At 37.2% G+C, this 22,603-nt stretch overlaps 1 protein-coding gene across 18 annotated transcripts in view; it reads right to left on the bottom strand.

Annotated features, from left to right (window-relative positions):
* The window catches only part of LRCH3 (leucine rich repeats and calponin homology domain containing 3), a 68,320-nt gene that overhangs the window by 15,123 nt on the left and 30,594 nt on the right, over positions 1-22,603 (bottom strand). For 4 of the 18 annotated variants that reach the window (XM_055816950.1, XM_055816959.1, XM_055816948.1 and 1 more), the window contains exons 4-15: positions 22,227-22,332; positions 21,901-22,037; positions 20,816-20,925; positions 16,462-16,555; positions 15,442-15,562; positions 12,819-12,967; positions 11,348-11,424; positions 8,519-8,614; positions 8,024-8,075; positions 7,727-7,867; positions 6,417-6,464; positions 5,243-5,296 (exon numbers count right to left, since the gene is read on the bottom strand). In XM_055816950.1, the coding sequence (XP_055672925.1) occupies positions 5,243-5,296; positions 6,417-6,464; positions 7,727-7,867; positions 8,024-8,075; positions 8,519-8,614; positions 11,348-11,424; positions 12,819-12,967; positions 15,442-15,562; positions 16,462-16,555; positions 20,816-20,925; positions 21,901-22,037; positions 22,227-22,332 (1,185 nt within the window). Of the gene's footprint in view, positions 1-194; positions 267-5,242; positions 5,297-6,416; positions 6,465-7,726; positions 7,868-8,023; positions 8,076-8,518; positions 8,615-11,347; positions 11,425-12,818; positions 12,968-15,441; positions 15,563-16,461; positions 16,556-20,815; positions 20,926-21,900; positions 22,038-22,226; positions 22,333-22,603 lie in introns of all 18 variants that reach the window. The other 14 variants (XM_055816963.1, XM_055816965.1, XM_055816962.1 and 11 more) reach the window with 7 other exon arrangements.

The raw sequence follows: 22,603 nt of genomic DNA, 5'->3' as shown, positions 1-22,603 counted from the left end.
AGCTTAGGCCTCCTGTAGACACAGCCTAAAGCTAAGATGAGGTAACACCTACTACAGTTTAATCAGGTAAATTGGATTCATACCCTACCTGAACTTTTGATTAGATGCTGACAGACTAACACCTGTTAAAACAGATGTGTGGATCCAAGAGTTTTTTGTTGGCTTTACTGGTGAATAATAATAGCAAGAGATACCTTGACAGGACTGAAGGTAGAGGCATTAGGCAGGGCAGTAACACAGCTTTCTTGATTCAACCCTGAGGGTGACTGAATGCAGAAAGAAAGAGAAGGCAGTAGCAGTGTTAGCAACAGCTGACAGGTCATGCACAAAGGTGGAATGCAGTAGACAAGTTAAAAAGGAAGAGGTGACCGTGATCACATTCTCAGAAACACTCAACAGGCAACAGACACATGCTTGCTGAACTACAGGTAAAGCCTTCTACCCTCCTGAGCTTTCAGGCTAATAAGTTTGGGAGGGTGCAATGTTTCTTTTACACATCAAAATAAGAACTAAGAACAATACAGAAGGCAAAAGCTTCTTTAGTAACACCTGTGCCATCAAACAAAAGGAAATTTTACCCTACAACAGTTCATTCTGAGCCACTATTCAAATTAAATATATTTCTTTTTAATGTTTGAAATGTTATGCATTTGATTAAGTTATTTTCCTACCAACTTTGTAAAATCAGAGAAACCCACATCTAATGGGCTCAAGAATACATGCTTTTGTCTGCCACAAACACCTAATGTTGATCCTTGTGAATTACACACAAGGTAAGAATCCCTGGGTGGAGTCTAGCTCCTGGGGAAGACACCAGTGTGAAGATATACAGTATTGTCACAAAGTGCAGCTAAATTTCAATTATAACCAGTATCAAACCCAACCAAATAAACAACTTTTCATGTTTACAGAACAGGAGCTCCAGCATGCCAATTTGCCACTGACAGATGGATCCAGAAGGCCAAACTCTTATTGAAAACACAGTCAAAACATTAACATTTCAGGACTGAATGGTTCAAAAATTAAACCGTCGTCTCTGAAACAGCATTCAAATAGCAAAGTGGCAGTTCTGCACAGGAAAAGACGACCAAATGACACCTAGAAACTCTACAGATGTGAACAACACACTCGGGAGTGTTAATATTTAAAATGATTGGCAACTATTCTGCCACTTCAGAACAGTACAGCCAGGAAGGACTAGAAGGAGAGGTTATACTCAGGCAAGCCTTCAATACAAACATCTTTAGGCCCTATGCAGATTTAACAACTGACCCTCAAGACAGATTCTTTCTCCACAGCAGGGCAGAGCAAAAATTGTGGGTTTCTTTTGTTTGTTTTAAAGAGTTCCAAAATATTGCTTAAGCAAAACATTAGCTGTTATGAGAAGAGTAAAATAAAACAGAAGTAGGTGGTCTGTAACATTAATATAGCTATTTATTCCTGTATGAAAAAAGCAAGACAACCTTGATGCAGAGTAACAAGAAGTCGTCTCAATCCACGTACCCAGCAGTGGGCGAAGGGAAGGGGACACGGCACACCACAGGGTAGGACAATCACAACAGCAACACACTGCATGCTCTTCACCTGTTTGCGAGTCCCTGGCCTTCTTTTAATGGTATTGGTGTTATTGTCAATCTCAAACACAAAGAGAGGCTCAAAGCCATTCTGTCAGGGGCAGCAAGGAAAGAAAGAGAGGGAAGAAAGGATGAAGTGAGGCAAAGAATATCTGTAAGAAAAGGTAGCCACAATACAAAAGGAAAGGATGCTGCAATTCAGACTTTACAACACCCTACTCCATGTGCTGCACTTGGCCTCTAGGTCTAACACTGAAGCCAGAGAAATCTCCCTGTGCCAGAAACAACTGTAGATATAGGGACTGCCAAAGCAGAGCCCAACCAGAACTCTGCACAAACCAAATAAGGATATTTCAAGGGAATTTGATTATTAAACATCTGAATACACATACGGATGCCAACGGTCTGAAAGAAAACTCCAGGGTACAAGTTAGCATAATTCAAGTCCTGCTTACTTTACCCATACCATTATTATTTGTAACACTCTCGTGCCTAAAAGACTTAACTTAAAATGCTTCAGAAATCCCACGTGCTAACAGTAACACAGTGGCCTCTGGCCATGTTTGAGACCACAACAAGAAAACACAGTGCAATGGAGGGTGAACAAGGCAGCAATGATACAAAGGTTATAAAAGGAAGAGGTCACACCAGCTGCCTGATGCTTATCAAGTATGTCACAGGCTTCACAACAGAGGAATTGAGCAGCACTTTGAGAGGATGTTGAGTATGTTTTGAGGTGGGTTTTTTTCCTTCCATAGTACTCACCTTGTAAAGGACAGTATGGGAGAAAACAAGAAGATATTTGGGCAAAAGTGAGATTCATAAGCAATCAAGGCTATAATCATTAGCCAAGTCTGAAGTCTTGATACTATCTCAACAAGTAATCTCAATTGTAAGGAATAGGACTGCCCTTGTGAGAAGAGCAAGCAGGATATGACTAATTTAAAACTTTGAGGTATACAGCACGTTTTCTCAGAAAGGCCAGTGATTAACTAAAATGTTGCTGGAGATGTGTAGTCTGGCTTATTACAAGTCAACAAAAAGAAATCCAACAGTGTGCAATGAAGTACTACAGCCAAACTCCACTCCCCTTCTAATCACAGGTATGCAGAAGAAACATACGAGAAACATACAACTAAACTGTACTATTAACATTAAGAGAACTAAACCAAACTATTAACATTAATAGAAAGTATGGGTAGTCATTTTGTGAGTTCAGACTGTCCTGAAATTGTTTGCAAACAGAAGGAAACTGTCAAGAGTAATGTGCAGTAAGAATGCATTTTCATTTTAATTAGTGATAAAAGATCGCAAGAAGAAGACCGAAAGAACCAAGATGTAAGGATTTAAAAATGGAGATTCACAACTTGCATTTTGGTTTTAAGAAAATTTCTGTTAAAGCAGTAACAATACCAGAAGAGGGAAGCAGTGAAATAAAAGAAAGCTCGCTTGCTTTCTAACTATGTATTAGACTTACTACTTTTTAAATCTTACACTCTTCAACCTTACATCTGAGCTGAAAACATTGTTTGGAGCAAAAGAAAAGGAAGTGTTCAGTTTAGACAGCTCTGATGATATGAAGGAAGTGCTGAACAAAAGATCTTTTACTATACTTCTAATATTCTCCTCTTTTGCCACAAAGTGCTATTCCCCCACCATAAAGCTAGATCAGTGGAAAATTTAGCAGAACTTCTTTTCATAAAAAAATATTTAAATTAACCTATCTGCAAGTTTCAAGGTCCAAAAGTTTTGCAAGTTAAAGCTGACCCTACTGCATGCAGTCTTTATGCAGAGAGAGAAAAAGACAGAGGAAACTAGGCAAATGGAAAATGTGTATGGAAAACTAACATTCATCTACAGAATTCTGATATGAAATGCCTCTATACTTCAGTGAGGAGGAAAAAACCCATGGTCAGAAATTAGACCTAGCTGAATTTCAAATCCATAAGGACAGGGAAAATGTAAAATGAAATGTTACAGAATATAAAAATGTAAAAAGCAATTTCAACTCTTAGGGCAGACTTTTTTTTTTTGTAAGCAAACTAATGAAACATTTCCTTTTTGTTGAAAAAGTTTTTATCATACAAAATATATTGGCAGAAACAAAAATGCTACAAATTCATGAGATAACATGGGCTTAATGTTCTGGTTACAATAATTGCCAGAAACAGCTGCCCTGGCATATGTCATTTTTAGACACAATGTGTATTTCCACTACAAAACAGAGCTGCAGATCATACTTCAGCAGTTCATAAACCCCCATATTTATATTATTATAGTCTAGTGCTGCTGAAAAGAGCAAGGAATCAAAAGAAAAATGAAAGGAGAAATGACTGCTTTCAAATCTAGTTCAAACTCTCCCTGCCAGCCTGGCCACTTTTTTTCGTGAAGTGCAAGGATGTTTCTTGGTTAAAAACACAAAGGAAACAAACAGCAGTGGAAGCCAGTTTCAAGATAATTTCTGAAAATACCAAGTCATGTAACATAAAATCTTATATATTAGTTTACAACAGAAGTTATGGGATCACTTTAATCAAATAGAAATGGGGTCCTCAAAGGTTTCTTTAAAATACTTTCCAAAGATTAATTCACTGACCACAGAGTATCAACACTTAACCCAAACTGCTGTTATGCTGTTACTTATTATCTAAATATGCACATTTTTATATGCTAATTGATTGTGATTTCTCTCTCAACAGGCACATGTATGACCACTAAACCTCCCTCTAATATGATAAGCTTTCTTTCTCTCCCATTTAGTGCTAGTCATGTGAAAGCAGGAAAACCAAAAAGTCTGAATAAAGATAGTAAATATCTTGACCAACACGTTCTGGAGAGACATATTCTAACCAAGAGCACTGCCTAGAGAAAATTTAGGCAGATAATGGAAGCACATGAATTAAGAAAATAAATCCCAGGCATGCAGTCATGCAACAGCAGGCAAATCAGGTGTATTTTTCTTTTACAGACATGGATTATGGCATCAATTATATTCTTTAATTATGCTACATTGCTAAGATGCCATAAAAAAAAAGAAATAGCATAAAACATGAACTAAGTAGATAAATGTTTTTACTTTTGCTAAGCATTCAAAATAAATTATTTTTAAGACATCTTCATCGACAAATAATAAAAAGGTATGAGGACTAGGTCATGATTTGTAGCATTCATATGCAGAGCCGTTTCTCCCTGTGCTATGATATCTACCAAGATACTAAGTATTTCTCAACACCATGTGCAGGTCGCAGACATGTTAAAATAGAATGCTGTACCTGAAGCATTAACATTGTTTATTTGACACTGAAGAGCACATCAATTAGGAAGCAAGCTAAACTGAGAAGAAATCAAACCAGAACTAGAGGTGAATTTTTAATTTTAGAAGCTGTTCTTTACTAGCCGTAATTTTCTTTTGCTCTCAGCAAAAGATAAGCTTTAATTATTTTGTGGAAAAAAAATAATATATTAACAAATGGCTGACAGTGCAAGTATTAACACATTCATAATTTTAAAGGTCACAGCTAGGCCTCTTTTCAAAGAAGCCCGTCATGTTTTATGCTATTTAGATTAGCTCTAAAATAGTTGGTCTAATCTGAGACAATCATAACACGTTGTTATTTCTATGCTCTAGAATCTGCCACATATAAAGGCCATTACGTGCAGGATCTTACCACTAACAAGGCACTATCATCAGTATGCTGAGACCTTCGGGATGGAAAGGGACACTGGGAGGTGGGAGAGATGGAGTAATGTCAGAAACACACAGAATGTCAGAAACACATGGTATGTGAACAGACAGACATTTTGGAACATGTACTGCTTGTTTATAGCACTGTGAGGCTTTTGTTAAAAATCCATAAAGCATACGTAACTCTGTAGAATATATAGGCACATGACCCATGAGTTATAGTGTATTCATCTTACTTAAGGAATCAATTATTCTGCTTTCTGTGTTGTCTTAAGCAAATACAGACAACTATGTATTCACAGTTCTTACTGTGGTAGAACAAAGGACACTAAAAGACCGAATTAAGAACAGAAGAACATTAAGGAAAAGGAGCAAAAACTATTTCATTTACCCCATGTTTCAGTAATTTTCTAACAAAAAGAGTTGGAAAATGCTGCTAAAAACCTATTTATATTCATTATATTATTAAGAGTTTTGATCTGATTAACGCTGCCAAGTGAATTATCTTCCTCTGGAGGAAAGTGGGGATGGCAAGCAGTGGAAGAGCTACTACTATGCAGAATTCTGATGCAGAAGTGAACAGATGTCGTTGGCTCAGCTCTGTATATTCTGGAAGACTGAGCCTTGTATGATTCGTGTTCTCTACTGACTTATTGGTTTTGATTGCAAAACTACACTAGAATAAAGCTTTCTAAAAATTTATTTATTTCTTTTTCTGATAGTCCTCAACATTTCAATGCTTAATCTTTCTGGGATAACTGGTGATCTAATGATAGGAAACCTGGAGAAAACTGATCAATGAAGGATGACTACAACACAGTAACTTGTCTGAATACTCCTATTAGAAAATAAACTGTATTGCTTGCAAGGAGCATCTCGAAACAGAATATGAAATGTATTTTCTGTATAATACATAGAAAACATACCAGAAATAATAAACAACACACTCAGACAGGCAATCTACCTGAACAGAAGGAAATACTAAACTAGTCCCATAAGCAAAACAACCCCAACCCAAGACTTTATATGCAAGTGTGAAAAAACTATGCTATAACTCAGTCCTGAAGAGCTCTCCACCATCAGGAAAATATATCTGATGGAGAGAGTTAAGAATTCAGGTGCTGACATCCCTAGTAATACTCCTATTGGACTCTTACCTCACTATCCAGAGGACTGTGTTTCTGAGGACTTAAGGATGCTTTTTGCTATAAAGGAAAAATGAAAAACCAATTTAAAAGAATTGAAAGAGAAACAAAAGCTCAGATCAAAACAGTGCAATTTAGAAGTGTTTTAAAACACAAGAAGTCTTATTTTAAAATAAAGCATGTATTGAGGAAACTGCAAGTCTCCACTGAGCTGGAACTTCATTGATACTATTAGTAAAACCCCAGCCTTTGTTCCACACAAAACCAAAAAAACTCAAATTGTTTTTGCATATTAAAGATGCATAATAAACCCAAAATATAACCCAAGGGAGGAATTTAACTGTTGAGAATAAAGTGCTCATGAATAACAAAGGCAACAGAAGAAAAAAACCCAACCAAAACCACAAACCCCAAAAGGCTCATCAATGAACAAAATGCATCCTAAATATCTGAAGTCTGAATATCTGAAAGAAAGACTGAACTCAATCTTTAATAAAAGCAGCTTTTCTACAGAACATTGACAGGGGCCTGAGATTAGTTGGTGCTAATGAAAATCCTAGTTTTGGGAAGCTAAAAGCCTTTTTCTAAACTAACTTCATACATTATGTATATGCAATAAAACATTCTTTTCCTCTCTGCAGGCCACCCTAAGCCCAAAATATTAACTGCAATATGTCTTAAGTTTGTGATGGCAAGATTTGGGTAGGTCATCAAGGGAGTAAACAGTAAAATAAATTTAAGTCAACTAGCATATAAACAAGCTTCCATGTTAAGCAGCAGACTACTTCATATTGACAGCAGTGGAAAAGACAGCAAAGATGCAATGTCCATGGAGTATCTGATGTACCAAAAATTGGCACCTGTGCTTTACCTAGAGGTAACTTATTTATGCATCATAAAATACCAAAACAGATCAGGCAATGTTGTCTTCTTGTGTGTATAATTTCTTTATTCTTTGCCAAATTTGTCCTAAAAATTAAACTGCCTCTATGCCTTCTCAATTAAAGATCCCTTCTCTTACACCAATCCTGTTACATCTATGCAAATGAAAAATTGAGAGAATGAGACTGACTATGTAAAAATAAAATTATTTGCTGAAATTGTATTTTGGGTAAATTTCTTTTGTCTTCCTCCTCAGTTCTAGTTTTGTCTATGTTAACCTACAGTACCAACACTGAATGGACTTAACAGCTATTTCTCCATTTTCTTTATCAAGTTTCATGCATGCCCAAGGGTGTAATGTACAAGTATAATGATCTCTGCAATTTTCATTACAGGATTCAGAAAAGATAAAGCATCAAGTAGGTACTAAAAGGAGGTACCTTAACAAAGTCAAGGACAGCTTCTCTCTGAATTTGTTTTGTTCTCATTCTCTCCTCCTCATACTGAAGTGCTGCTAGCTGGGCCTCCCGACGGGTACGCTCTATGTGCCTGCGGTGGAGCTCGGGATCTGTATTAGGCACCTGGAAGAAAACAGTACAACAGACTTTAAAGACAGAGCTACACAGGGTAAAACACATGGGTTACAGAGAAACAGTCCATGTCTTATGGCTAACATCAGTTTGATTTTGCAAAAAACTAATCCAAAAGAATAAAACATTAAGAGTTCAATGTGTTACCTGACTGTGGTGACTTGATAGAGAGAGAAAGTAAGGTGAATCAGCTGGGGGTCTGACAGATGGAAAAACAGAGAGTAAGTATACATTTTATCTTAATTATAAACGAAATTTCATACATGAGTTGTCAGTGACACACACATACCTCATCAAATCAGTAAAGTAACTGTTCAGTAAGCAAAGCTGTTAAACCAACACTGCGAGAAAGATTTAACTCATTTTGTGTGACAGATTTTGTGCAGTCATTTCTATCTCTTCTCCTGAATTGTGATGATTTTTTTCTATAGCTCAAAATGTACCAATGGGATTGTACGTTTGGCCTATTACATTGAGATACTCAGTACTTTATACCCATTCTCTAAGAGCTGGTTAAGTAACCAATCCAGGAACTTTTCAGACGATCCTCTTTTAGAGGAACAACTGGTTACTGTGGTTATTTGGGGTGTGTGTGTGGGAATACAAATTAATCGGTAGAAACTATATGTTTCTATTCCCTACCTCTCTGTCCTGTCCATACAACTCCTTAGTACTTGGTGATGCTCTCTGTCCTGCACCAAATTTAGAGTTTCAGGTCTTCGTAATTCATCAGTATCCCTGCAGGTGAACACCAAGTAGAAGGGGGATTGGCCATTGATGCATATAAACTACTGTCACATTAACTTTTCTCTAGATTACACCTGTTTTTCTAATAGTAACTGCCTAGACAATTAGCTTCAGATAACCAAAAAGGTGAAATTTAGGATGGCTAAAGAAACCATGTTGTGATACCAAGTCAGATCACAACTGCTGCAGTTCATAATTAAATAAAGGTAACTTGATTAACAATGGTTTCAAAATACACAAACTTGGAACCTCTCTTTCAAGGCTGTTTTCTGGTTATTGTAGACCTTATTCTGCTCTGTCAAGGACAGGATTATTTGTAAACGTTAGTACCCTCTGATATTTTCAGAACAAATCTGCTCACTTCACCAATCATGTGATGACCTCCTGTCAGTGATACAAGCCATCAAAGTCACAAGGTAAACAATAGCTGATGTTTCTTGTCCATCATGTCAACAATAAAAATTTTGCAGCCAGTTCTTTGCTAGAAGGCAGCTGCTAGCACTGAAACAATTCCCAAGGTCCACAGTCTACAGCATGTTCCCTGCCATGTTGGTGCCTAGAAAGAAAGTTGATGGGAATTGAGTAGCTTACTCTTGACAGCCTAGACTCCTTCGCTTCTGGGGCAACTATGGAATAGTGCCACCCTTACCAATGCATTTCCAAAAAAGTCGGTCCTGCTGCCTGCATGTAGACTTTTTACCCATTCTGCACAGAGAAGCTTAAGAGATGTGGAAGACCCATAAGCTACAGGTCTCCTCTGTTACTTGAATTAACACTAACGCACATGACAAATCCATTACTGTGCTGTTTTGAACAGACAGGACTGGGTTCAACTGAGTGCCAAGAAGCATATTCAGACCAGAGTACACACAGCTTTGTTGCACCAGGAATGCACCACAGTCTGTCCAGAAGCACAAACTGTGTTTACTGCATTGAATCAGCTAATGTAAGTACTCTTGAGATTAAGTTTGCATTACATCCAACTCTAAAGAGTTTTAATGGCTCAATCATGCTGAAGGGGAAAAAAAAAAAAAAAAGAAAAAAAAAAAGGGGTCTGCCTGCCTGCCAAGGCATTTGCACACAATTATTGTGGAAGCAATTTACAGCTTGTGGTTGCCACAAATAAAATATTTGACTAATAGAAGCTTAAAATATAAAAAATTACTCATTGTCATATGGCTGTTTTTACACAATTTTGAAGGCAATGACAGTATGACCTGTTTTTAGTGCCTAATTAAGAATCTCACTCTGCTGCAGCTTAATATGAATAAGCTATAATTCATTTGGGTCGTTGATTAACTACTTCTGCATGAAGATCTGCTGCCATACATTTTGAAAACACTGGATATCCTAGTGAGCTACAACTTCCTTTATCACTAAAATCTGGCTTATGTAAACAGCAGCTCTCTCACGGCTAACTAGCCTTCTATTATTTCATGGAATCCAGTGTTCATAAAATCTAATTATTGCCATGTTGACCAGAAATGTTCAAATAGAAAAATAAACAAACACACACACACCACACTTCCTCCCAGTTTTTCACACCAAGAGCACTCACTTTACTCAGGGAGAACAAGTCAGACTGCTTTATTATTTCATGCCTTACCTGCAGACACTACAGGATAAGGAATGCTGATATATACTGAAGGACCTACCCTCCTTTATAATCAGTACAGCTACTGCAGCTGCCCATTTACTGCACATTTCAAAATGCTTACTCAAATGTTGCCAAAACTGGAAAAATTTACACACTATTCTTAATTTCCTCTTTCATTACCATTTTGAAATGACATTAAAAATTAATTTCTACTGACAGCATAAGTAATGACATACTTAAAGCTAGCAGTAGTCTTTTTTTTTTTTTTTTTTAACATTCCTAGTAATTGAGCTGGTTTTCTGCTGAGTCCTTCCACATTCACTTTCACTCCACAGAATACCAGAATGCTTCAATGGCATATTAAAGGTTCTATCAATTCTGATTTTGGTTCCATTAGCAAGAAACTAGACATTTGCTTATCTTCTGTTCTTTCAACTACACACACAACAGTCTTTTCTCAAGCCTAGCCACCTCATTTATATTCTGTCCAACATCTTACAGATTACCATTTCCTCCAATAAGCCAAGTGGAGGAATTATGGACATAATTCAAAAAGTCTACCTCGTTAAAATAAGCAACCTGTTTTCAGAACTGACTCTCCTTCTATCCTTTCTTCCTCTGATGTAAGTTCATGATTATGGCACAGAAACACACATTTTTAATTAAACTAACCCTCCCAGTACTACAGCTACCAAGACTCAACCAAGAATGTGACCAATACATCAGATACCCCATAGTAACTCTTTATGCTTTCTCTAAACCTGTAGTGCAAGTATGTTTATCCCTTCTGTCTTTTATGTAATATAGCTTACATAAACTATTTAATCAAAGCACAAACTAATCAGAAGCAGACATTAAATCAGTTTAAAAAGTATACACTTTAATTTCGCAGATTTAACTGACTGATTTATAACTAAGCACTGGCCTAAAATAGCCACACCTTTTGGTCACTCCCACTGTTGGAATATAAATTTCTAAACTGGAGCAATAATTTAAAAATAAAGTGCCACACATGTTTCTGGTGAAGGAACAGAAAACAACGTCATTTTCTAAACACATTCAGTAAATACATGCGCTGTATTCATCCTGAAACTTTAGATAAAATTACTGTTAACGCATATTCTTACCTGTTCTGATGTAAATATCGTCTTGTATCCTCTGTTCTCTGAAATTCTCTGAGGGATGCAGGCTTTACCTGTGAGCCCTAAACAAAATAACACAGAAGACTTAGGTCAGCAACTTATTTGGAAAGCTGTACATTAATGTCAAAGAATCTCTTAGTAGAGCTACATTGTAACTACTGCTATTCAAAATACCTCACAAAGGAGGACAAAAAAAAATAATTCAGGAATGATCATTTCCAGCTAGGCAAGCTCACTTTCATTTTTTCCTCTAATTTAAAAAAACTTCAGTTTCAAGATTAAATATGCCCACTGATAAAAAACTTCCACTATTAAGTAAATCATGCAGAGAAGTACATATAGGTAGAAAATAATTAATATCACTTAGAAGATATGTAGAGTTAAGCTCCAAAGAGGTTTTGGCAATTCATACTATTTCAAAGCAACTCCAGTGAGTTTTATTAAAGCACATACTAATTCCTGTGCAGCTAGAAAACAATGAAATGACATGAGCTAAAGAAAAGTGACAGTAACTTTACTGGAATCACTGCACTTGCCTGTGCCAGGACAACACTTGGATACAGTAAGCAATCAATAGAAGCAGCTATTATTAGGCTAATATATGCTAAGCTTGTCCTCTTTTTATTTTTCTTTTTTATCTGTGAAAGAAAACAGGGCAATGTCCAAAGTTATTCACACCTGTTTCTAGACATTTGTAAAAAGCTATTCTGAGAACTTTCGAACCTGTCTAGCAATAATTTTACTTATTGTTCATTCAACTGTATACTTTTACCGACTGAGAACAGTTTCATGCCAGGTTTATCTGAAAATAAAGATGGCAGTTTCCATTCAGAAAGGCAACTATATACACAACCAAGTCTGTACCCATGGGTTCAGAGCCTTGCTCAACAGTAAGAAAGAAGCTGTTCTCTGCAAAGAGTAGGCTTTCTGAAAAGTTAGTCTAAACTTAAAATGGATGCTCAGGAAATTGAGTTTACTGGCAAATAACTTATAATCAACATGAACAGCCAAATCAATGGAGTTGCAAAGTTCCTGTACTAAATCTTTACACTGCTAAAAATCAACAGTTTTCAACCTTGAGAAAGACAGTATATATTCATACTACCAAATAAAGCATCAACTTCCATGTTTTTTTAAGACAGCACTCCTTTGGAAAAACCATTTACTTCACACACACCTAAAGCACAAACTTGCAAGAACCCACATGATAGGAAAAGCGTGGCTGCTTTAGACTTACTCCACATATCCCAGAGGGCACCTGGGAGCAGCTTAACACTCTAACTCTGACCCTGCACAAAGCTCAACACTGTGCCCTTCCTCCAGAGCAGACCTAATTTTTTTATATTTTTATTTAAAACAAACAAAAAAGAAAACCTCTGAGGACAAGAAGCATTAATACCATCACAAAGGCTTTCCTGGGGTGTATGAATTTAACTAATTTAAGTAAAAGCACCACCTCATTAGAGATTCGCCGCTGGTCAATATATGCCATGAATTGTAAGCTGAGGCTGTCTGAGTCCATGCACTTGGGTTGCCTCACCTCCTCCTCCTCCTCTTCTGTGGCACAGCTATCAATATAGTCGATCTGATCGAGATCATGTTCCACTTGAACACATACACAAAGAAAACACCCATAATTAGATAACCAATAGGAGAGGAAAATCCCAACAAAAAAAGCAATGTCAGGAACTAAGGTCCTACTGTTTTTCTTCCATCTGGGAAAGCTCAGCCTAAGCGCTCTTGGATTTTGCCAGGCCCACTAACATTTATTAAACATCAAATTTTGAAATAATGATAAAACTTACGCTTTTTAAGAAGCAATGAGAAACATGTATCAAGCACATAGTTTTATATTGCTAGCCACAGATACTTTTTCAGTGACTGAAAAATACTGGGGTTTTTTTTCAATACCAAAACCTACCGATCAAAATCTGTCAGCTAACACCACGACTGTACAATGATTCGTGCACATTTTGAATAATTTCTCTTGGTTCTAATTAATCTCTGTCAGAAAAATTTGAATGGATGTGACAGATACTTCTATTATTTTTACTACTATGACAACAAAACAGAGGGCAGCATGTCTAAGTCATGTGGATAAAATGCAATAAATATAAAAAGTCTATGTGGACATAAAGGGCAGTACAGAAAGCAACAAACCCCCTCTAAAACAACAGAAAAGCACCTGCACTTTTTTTATAAAAACAAACAAACAAAGGCACTGGGAACCATTGAAACGAGAGCAAGAAATAGCACAGTTTGGCTAGCATTGATTTTCCCTTGTGTGGATGATATTATGTAGGGCAATTTTTTCACTTGTCACTGCTTTTACACATTCTGCCCAGGGATTCTGAGGGTCATGACATTGAACAAATCATCCTGCTGAAAAATGCTGTGCTGGGGATCCAGGGGAAAGTATAAGCTCCCTTTCTGAGCACTAGAGCTTGTTTTTTCCTAAAACTCCCCAAACTTGCTCCAGACTCTCTTGCAGACATTCTTTTTCTACTCCTCCGCCCCTTTCCTGCTTGTCTAAAACAGACTTCTCTTTGCCTCACCACACAATCTAGCAACTGTTACTGCCAAAGCCACCTCCTCTGCTACTACAACCATCCAAAATAGCATTCCTATATACTCTGGCTTCTTTAGATCTCCATCTCAGTTTCAAATCTTAAAAAAAAAAACAAGAAAACAAAACACAACACAACACCCTTCTTTCCAGCCTTGCTCATTAAACTTAAATAATATTAACAGTAATACAGAAGAGGGTGAAAGACATTAGTATCTGTGTTAGGAACACAAAATTGGAAAGCATCTCCTGGATCGCTGACAGCCACATGCTACAGCTTGTGCCCCTCTCATATACTCCTACTCATGAAATGACTGTACTCCATCTTAAAAGCCTAGTGAAACATTTTGAAATCTCTGGTGTACAAAACCCAAAGAACAAAATAAAGTTAGTCTTGGAGGCAGAGCTGGCAGCACTACCTGTTATTAAGGCTGCCCAGAGCTTCCCATGACACCATGTCTTCAATTCTTCTAACTTTACCAGATTTTAACTGTTTGAAAGGAATTTTTTGTCCATTAACATGTAAAAGAGAGTGAGTCAACCAACAAGTTTCTCAAATGTGGCAAAGAAAACAAAATATTGTGGCAGAGAAGAGTAAGGTCAAGAAAAGAAGATGGCAAAAGATAAAGAGAGGGAGGAGGAGAGAAGAAAAAGTGGGAGCTGGGCATGGAAGATTAAAAATAGCCGAGAAGAGTGACACTCAGAGAATATGAACTGTAGCCATTAGGGGAAATGGAAAACAGGAAGCAGCTGAGAAAGAAGAAAAATTAATCAAAGTATAAGGGGATGAGATCTAACAATAAGTAGTGCAGAAAAATGGAGAATGGGGAATGACTGAAAAAAACTTGGAACAATACTAAAATCGGGACATATAAACAAGAGGAGACAGTGGTAGCAGCAGATTATTGGCAGTTAAAATAGAGAAGGACTGCGGAGATCAAGAAACATGGAAAGCATTATCACCTCTTGAACAAATATGAGGGTGCTACTGTACGACTGCAGAACAACCAATTGAGAAAGTACAAAACAGCAATGTCACTCACAAATACCAGTCCCTCCTAGATGGTATGCAGGTTTGGATTAAAACTCGACTGCTGAACGAGGCACTTTTGCTACTTGGAAATACAAAATTCCCTGACAAAGTTGCTCATCCCATTTTGACAGCAACTGGCACAGAGCACTGGCAATTTACTACTGCTGTGAATTTTCCCCAGGTGTTCAAGCAGCAAAACTCCATGCACCAAAATTCAAGATTCCAAAATACTGTTAAAAGCAGTTGGAGACTTTAACATTGCATATATGCAGTAGCTGTCACACCATTTCCAAGATAATCCTAATTCTGATGCTATTTGATTTTGCCTTGTAGCATCCTTAATACAACAGCGTTTTTGTATAATTCCACCTAGATCTTTCTCTTTTTTCCCCTCTGTAGACAACCTACTACTTATTGCAAATATTCTAGAACTTTAATAATGATGACAATAAATACTGTTAACCAACGATCACTATTTACCTCCACCATTAGTTACGACTGTGTTCCCTCGATTTTCTTGATACTGACTTTCTCTTCGCAGTCTCTGTTCTTTAGTGATCTCGGCCACACGTAAAGGGAGATCTGAGAACTCATCTGTTGGCTTTAAAAAGCAAACAGTGAAGACAAAAAACACTTTTCTTCAGAAACGTCATCTTGCAAGCTACTACCTCTTGGTTTGTGTTTTTACTTCAACTGTCCTGTTTTGCACCTACAAAACACTAACCTAAAGCAAAATACAGCTATAGTTTATATATAAGTAAATATACAGGTTTTAAAAACATATAATTACACTTTCTTAAAAAAATCAGCTCGCCTACAGTTTTGTCTGCAATATCTGCAAGTGTTTGAAAACATCCCAGGATGGAAACTCCTAGAATCTTCTCAAAAACCAAACTAGGAGTGCAAGCAGGCATACAGAGTATAGCTGACTGAAACACTTTAGGTTTTGGCTACTGCCTTTTCTAGTTGTCCCAAGAGGAAAACACAGCTTCCTCCCAGGAAGAATAATTGACAGACTCCTTGCTAAGAGATCCCATTTTGCTGCTTCAAACTGGCAAAGAGATTTTAACATTTGAAACAATCTGCAAAGAAAGAAGACAAAGTTTCCATCGGATTTCTGAAGCTTAATTTTCACATTCAGATTTATGGTATTGAAATAACTACTTGTGAATAATTGTAGTTGGCTCAGCATTGTAATATGATAGTTATAAGCTTTTTTTTAAAATTAGGAAATCCATTTTTCTCATCTTTTATACTCCAGCAAATTAATGTCATGTCATGCACAGTTTTATAAATTTCTCTTTTAATTTCCACCTTTGTATCCATCCTGTATAAAATTATGCTTGTTTTTCTCCAATAAAACAACAAATAGCTTTGGCTCAAGGCAACCTGCATGCTAGCATACACATGTCACCTATTGGATATGCTTCCAGATGTATACTTATTAGTTCTCTTTCCTGTACAATACTGTACTCACAAAAATAAAGCTGCAACACTTACTTCATTCCCTGACCATCTTTTGTCTCCGCTGTCCACACTATTGAAGCCAGAATCAAGTGCTCCATACGGACGACCGGAATAGAGTTCCTCATGGCTGTCAAACACACAGTTTTAGTTACTGTAATATGAACACCACCAAAAGCTTCTCCGCTAATATAGGACAAAAGCAGAATAAGCTACCTAGCACAGCTGAGCACGTTCACAAGCTCAGCGTATTAGAAAGCCTCGTACTGCATTTGCCACATAGAACAAGAGGCACATGCTTACAGCTACAAACATACTTGTCAGTCAGCTGCCCACCTGCCACTGCCTAGTATTTTAAAAGCAAATCTGATCCACAGTATATATCCACACTTCAAACACTTCCCAAACAGGAATTACGTCAAAGAAATCTGCAAAAGTGGTCTGTTCTTTCACTGTTGTTTAACAAGTCAAACTTTTTCTGCTACTCTTGTGTTCTGGTTGAAAAACACTGTCCCTCAAACTTTTTCATAGGCAAGCATACATCTATGCAGAATTACTAAAAAATACAGAATATACTATTTCTACACAACAGTACACAGAATGCATTACATAACTATCTTCTGTATCATAAGTACCTACCTAAGAAACTGTGGACTAAGCTGGATAGCATTTCAGATACTTCATAATATAAATAAATAGACTTCATAATATAATAAATATAGAAGTACACTTTTCATCTGCAAAGCCTGACTTTGTCAATGACATGTCTAGACAAAGGCATTAGGTATGTGCCTAGCGTTAACAATACACATAACCAAACAGCCATACAGTTCTCTAAGTTTCTGGGCTTAGAAACAACATAATTCAGCAGCACAGCCATCACAGATGTCAAGTCTGGCAACTGCCGCAGATAGCTGCAGTAAGAGACAATGGGACTTGTCTGATCCACTGCAGATGGCATTTCACAATGGCTCAACTGTCCTGCTGGCACTCGATGCCCCAGGGAGAACTGCAGCAGTAATTACTACATAATACACAAGGAAGAATGAATTTCAGGAAGCTAATCGCTTCACCCCATAACAACTAAATTGCAAGTCATTTTCTCACTGGTATTACTCTCAAGTTGTTGCTCCCTCTAAAATCTCCCTTTAAGGAAATACTTATGTTCAATTATTATTATTATTATTGCGGCACTGTATGCGTGCATAGGACTTTGTAGAACAGTGACTATTATTTTGGGTATTTTTATTTTCAGATAGACACAAAGTAGCAACAAAAAGGAGGAAGGATAGAGGGCTACAGATGAGAAATGTTAAGACTATGCATCTGCTACACCAAAAGACAAGCCTTTGTATCTGCATGGAATTTTGATTAATGCAAGAGTTACACCTTTATAGCCCTGTATTTGATCAGAAAGGTCATCTGCATAGTAAACCCCTTTAAAGAAAAAAAGAGGAAAGAAAAACCAACTCCCTTCTTTTGGGTGCGGAAGGAAAAAGAATGACCATGAAATTGCCCAATGCAGTTAAAGAACTATTAACTTGAATCACTGACAACAGAACAATACTTATGCTAACAGTTCACAGTACTTAAACACTGGATTTAAAACACAGGTCAGAGAAAAGAAAAATCCATCTGCAGTAATATTTTCAGAATGTCCTCAGAACCCTGTTTGTAAGTTGAACAATTATTGCAAATCGAAGAGCATCAAAGCGACTGCTTGGCTACCTCCCCCCAAAATGGGGAAGTATGTTGATACAAATTTTCTGCTTTTAGCCTTCCTTTTCAAATACAGATTTTGAAAAGCATCTAACACTAAGGTTATCGGGAGGCTCAATAATGCATGATCACTGTTTCCAGGACTCTTCTCCTTTTTAACATGAAAGCTGTTTTCTCTCTCCCCAGCTCTCACACCTAAAACCAGCTTATTCAATGCTGCACACTTTACATGTTTATAATCATACAGCAGCCATCCTGAAATCTGCTAAGACTTAAGATCGTTATTCCCCCTCAACCAACCAGCTACAAGGAACAACATTTAGGCATTTGGATAGATCAGAGCATTTTGGGGCAACTACGACTTACCCAGGAAGTAATATAAGGTCTGAAATCAAAGGACAAGAAGCTAAACAGCTCATAAGGTCAGCTGCTAAAGGAAAGACAATACTTGACAAGATTTCAAAGACATGCCTCCAAAGCCACACTAAACCACCTATTTTTACCTCCTGAAAGAACAAACAGTTGTGCAAGTCCCAGAATATCCACTACACTGGTTTGTGCACAAATACTTCATATTTTAAACCTCCTAATTCCAGACTGTACCAGCCTGCCTCAGTGCCAAACGAATTACTGCACAGCTTCAGCAGTTCTGCCTCCTCTCAATCACGTTCACTTCAGCACTAACCTGAAGTGTTGCACGAGGGACTGACTGCAGCAGATCAAAACCTGCTGCAAGACAAATTCCACATAGCTTGTGTTTAGAAAAGGATTGTAACAGAAAATATTTCACTCTGGTAAAACAGTTTGATGTAATTTGACAAGGCTAAAACAAATAATTAGCTGCACTAGAACCTCCAAACCACACCTTCTGCCATAATGTTTCAGAGTATCTTGTTTTATTAGCAATATTAACAACTTTGCTATTAAAAAATCTTTGATCAAGAGTGAACTCACAGCACAACTCAAACTTCCTTAAACTTTAAGAATCTCCACATTCAGTTTTGGATTCTTAACCTCCATAGTATTTTACCTAGCTTATAAGATAAAACAGCAACAAAGTCTAGGTGTACTGACTGGTATCTTATTTCTGCTGGTCACCCTTGAAGATAACAAAAATAAAGCTCTTGTGACTTGCCAGAAATATTAACTGTATTGTAGCTGAATGCTTTTTTCTCATCCCAAGAACCAGAAGAATAAAATAATTTGGGATCCTCTCTTCCTCTGGGTCTTTCTGCCATTTTCTCCTAATGTGTACTCTAATCCACGGACAGTTCTTCCATAGGCACATGAAGACAGGAAGAACCACCTGCAACACTAAATGCCCTAAACAGCACCGTAACAACAAATAATTCTATCACCAGCTCTTATGGCCTCTTGGGGATGGAAATACAGCCAAAGGAAAGCCAGCTGAAGCTCATTTCATACAGCTAAATCTGGAAGCAACTCTAGAGAAAGCATCCTCAACCATTTCTGTACTTGTTTTTTACATTCATAATCCCAAGCTAAGATTAAAATACATTAATTCTTCTCATTTCACAACAGTAATTAATGAAAACTTCCATAGTAATATACAACTATGGACATTAGTAAGCACACAGCCCACTGATTTTGTTGGACCTTCTCTTAAAAAAATAAACAAATTATGCTAGAGATAAACAGATCGTGACATTTCATCACTTAGAGCCTTTCCCTTTCACTTAGAGCAGACATTCCCTTTCAGTAATAGGACAGTATCTTCGGTATCATGCAGAAACCATCTGCAACAGCTTATACTTTAGGAAACTGAGTAACACTCAAAAATGCTCATATGTTGACCTCATCTAGAAAAATAATTTAAAACATCCAGTGCTGATGAGGAATCCCTCTGTCAGTCCCTCATGCAAATTCTTCTTCACAAATCTGACTCATGATGATTTATTGTGAGGCCCTCTGATTTGTGTTTTATTGCTGCTAAGACAGCGGTACATCCCTTAGCAACTTACTCCTCCACACCTTATTACCACCTTCCAAGATGACTGAGGTAATTTTCATATATATTTAGTTTCATACTTCACTGACTCCCTTTTCTTCTATATCAAGTAACAGAAATAAATCTTAACTCCTGTTTTTCTCTAGACATCTTAATTTAGCAGCTGATATGGCTGACTGTTGCATTATTTGTGTTACAATGCTAAGCAACAGTGCCAAGTGAAAGCTTGCCAAAAATAACAGTTTACTAATGGGGTGGAGATCACCACTTACACCTGCAGTTTGAGCACAGCAGTTAAAAAATTCTGTACAAAAGGTTAAAAATCACAGCAGGGATATACTTCAGTAAGTATGTGGAAAATATTAAGATCTTATAAACTGAACACGCCTGTTAACACCACAAGAGCACACCCCCTGTACTGTGAAGATACCAACACTCTTTTCTTACTGTGTATCAACTCTTAACACTGCCTTTCATATGATATTGCCCAGGTTTTCTGAACTGCTCCTCACTTCTTACACAGTGGTACCTTGCTAGAATGCACCATGAGACAACACAAATTATATTCTTCAAAGCCACCCCCATCAATGCACTTACCAAAGAATAATTCTTGGATCTATTTATTTTAAAAACTCTGGTGACTGACAAAATTTTCCTGATCATCATCATCAAAACTAGGAACTTGTATTGTGCCAAACTTACCAAGATCCAAATCCCATGGGTCTCCTATCATAATCAGGCAAGTCCGGAGCTATCTTGCATGCCTCTATGTTCAGGTATTTAAATATGTGAATTTTTCCTTTTATACATATCTTTGAAAAAAAAAACCCAACAAATTTAAAGATTACATAACTATAATTTGACAATACATTTTCAAAGTACTCTACAGACATTTAACCTGTAGTTGAGAATAATAAACGAGCACATTTATGTCAACCAATACATCTTTTCTTCTAATCTCACTGCATTTTAGAGAAACAGCTATAGTGGAGCATCACAGAACGCCCATGATAGACAAATGGAAGCTGTCCTCCAGGTACATCTGCTCTGCATGCAACTTTGTCAGCCGGATGCTGAAATTTCGTCACGCAAACAAGACATAAGCATTTACAAATACTAGAATTTATACCCTTGGCATCAGAACAGATGCATCCCACCCATGGCCAGCTCTGAATGGCAGTGGCAGACTGCCAAAGCAAGCTCAAATTTAAAGTGAATGAAGCCAGTAACAGCTGTCTTTGCTTTCAAAAGGGAGGCAAAACCCCACTGAAACTACAGGTCCTAGCAAGTTTCACTCTTGACTCAGAAGCAGCAGCTCACAGTGGAACCTGTAATAGTCAAGGGCTTACATACCCACTTTAAAAATCAAATTAGTCACTAACCATGTTGCAGTTTGTAGCTCAAAGGCTAACTTGAGCACTCTGCTGCAAAGTGAACCAGCAGCACTGAGGCCTCAGTGAAAATTCTGACACTTGAGTGGCACAAAATCAGTCTTGCCTAACACAGCTTCCTCTCTCCTGCACTGAAAGCAGACATGTTCAGCTAACATTAGTACAATGCTAACAGTGGAATTCTTAGCAATATCCCATAGGTGAGACTACTAATACAGTAAGAGAAGAAAAAGGGATTTTTCAAGCTATGCTGTATATTTAACACTTTTAGACAATACAAAATTTAAAGTCCTCTTGTTCTTAAATAAGGTTTGTAAAGTTTGTATCCTTCAGCTTTTACATTCGTTCTGCTCTTTTTAGCTGAACTAGGCATTTGAATTCCTAGCTGCAGTTTACCTGTGCAGGGGGTGACTGGAGAGGGTTGTTCTCTAACATGATGGTCTGCAGATGTCTGAGGTTCCTGTAGCAAACTGGTATTGTTGTTATTTTATTGCAGGAGAAATCTAAGCGAATCAAAGGCAACTCAGCAAGCTCTGGAGATAGAAAAATAAACAGACAATTCGGCAGATTAAAAGAGTATTTTAAAAAAGCAAAAGTATAAAAATATGTGTTTTACAAAATAATTAAGTACACTGCTTCTAGCTCTCAGGGGAAGAAAAAGATACTGAAAATAAAGTAGTACTTGATGTTTCTGCTGTTATAACTGACAGCCTTCATCTCACCTTCAGGTAAACGCACCAAATTATTTCTTCTGACATTTAGGTCCCGCAAGGATTCCAGATTGCCAATCTGTGGAGGTATTGTCTGTATTTCATTACAACTCACATCCTACAAAGCAAGAGTAAAGAATGAGTTACCACTGACTAGTAATACTCTGTTAACTAAAATATGTAGCACTTTAGGGACTGAAAGAAACAACTATTTATGTAACGCCTAAGATCCTTATATTCATTAAATATCATTGCTGATATGAAGCATTATTCTCATGTTAAATACATGGGGAAATAAAAGCTTTAAAAGATTAAGCATTCTGGTTATTTCAAGTTACCTCGTTCAAGTTATTCCACATTATTTGAGACAGCACCGCTTGCTGTATAAA

Source organism: Falco peregrinus, chromosome 12, assembly GCF_023634155.1.
Source record: "Falco peregrinus isolate bFalPer1 chromosome 12, bFalPer1.pri, whole genome shotgun sequence".
Lineage (NCBI taxonomy): Eukaryota > Metazoa > Chordata > Aves > Falconiformes > Falconidae > Falco > Falco peregrinus.
This window is presented reverse-complemented; position numbering and strand designations above follow the sequence as displayed.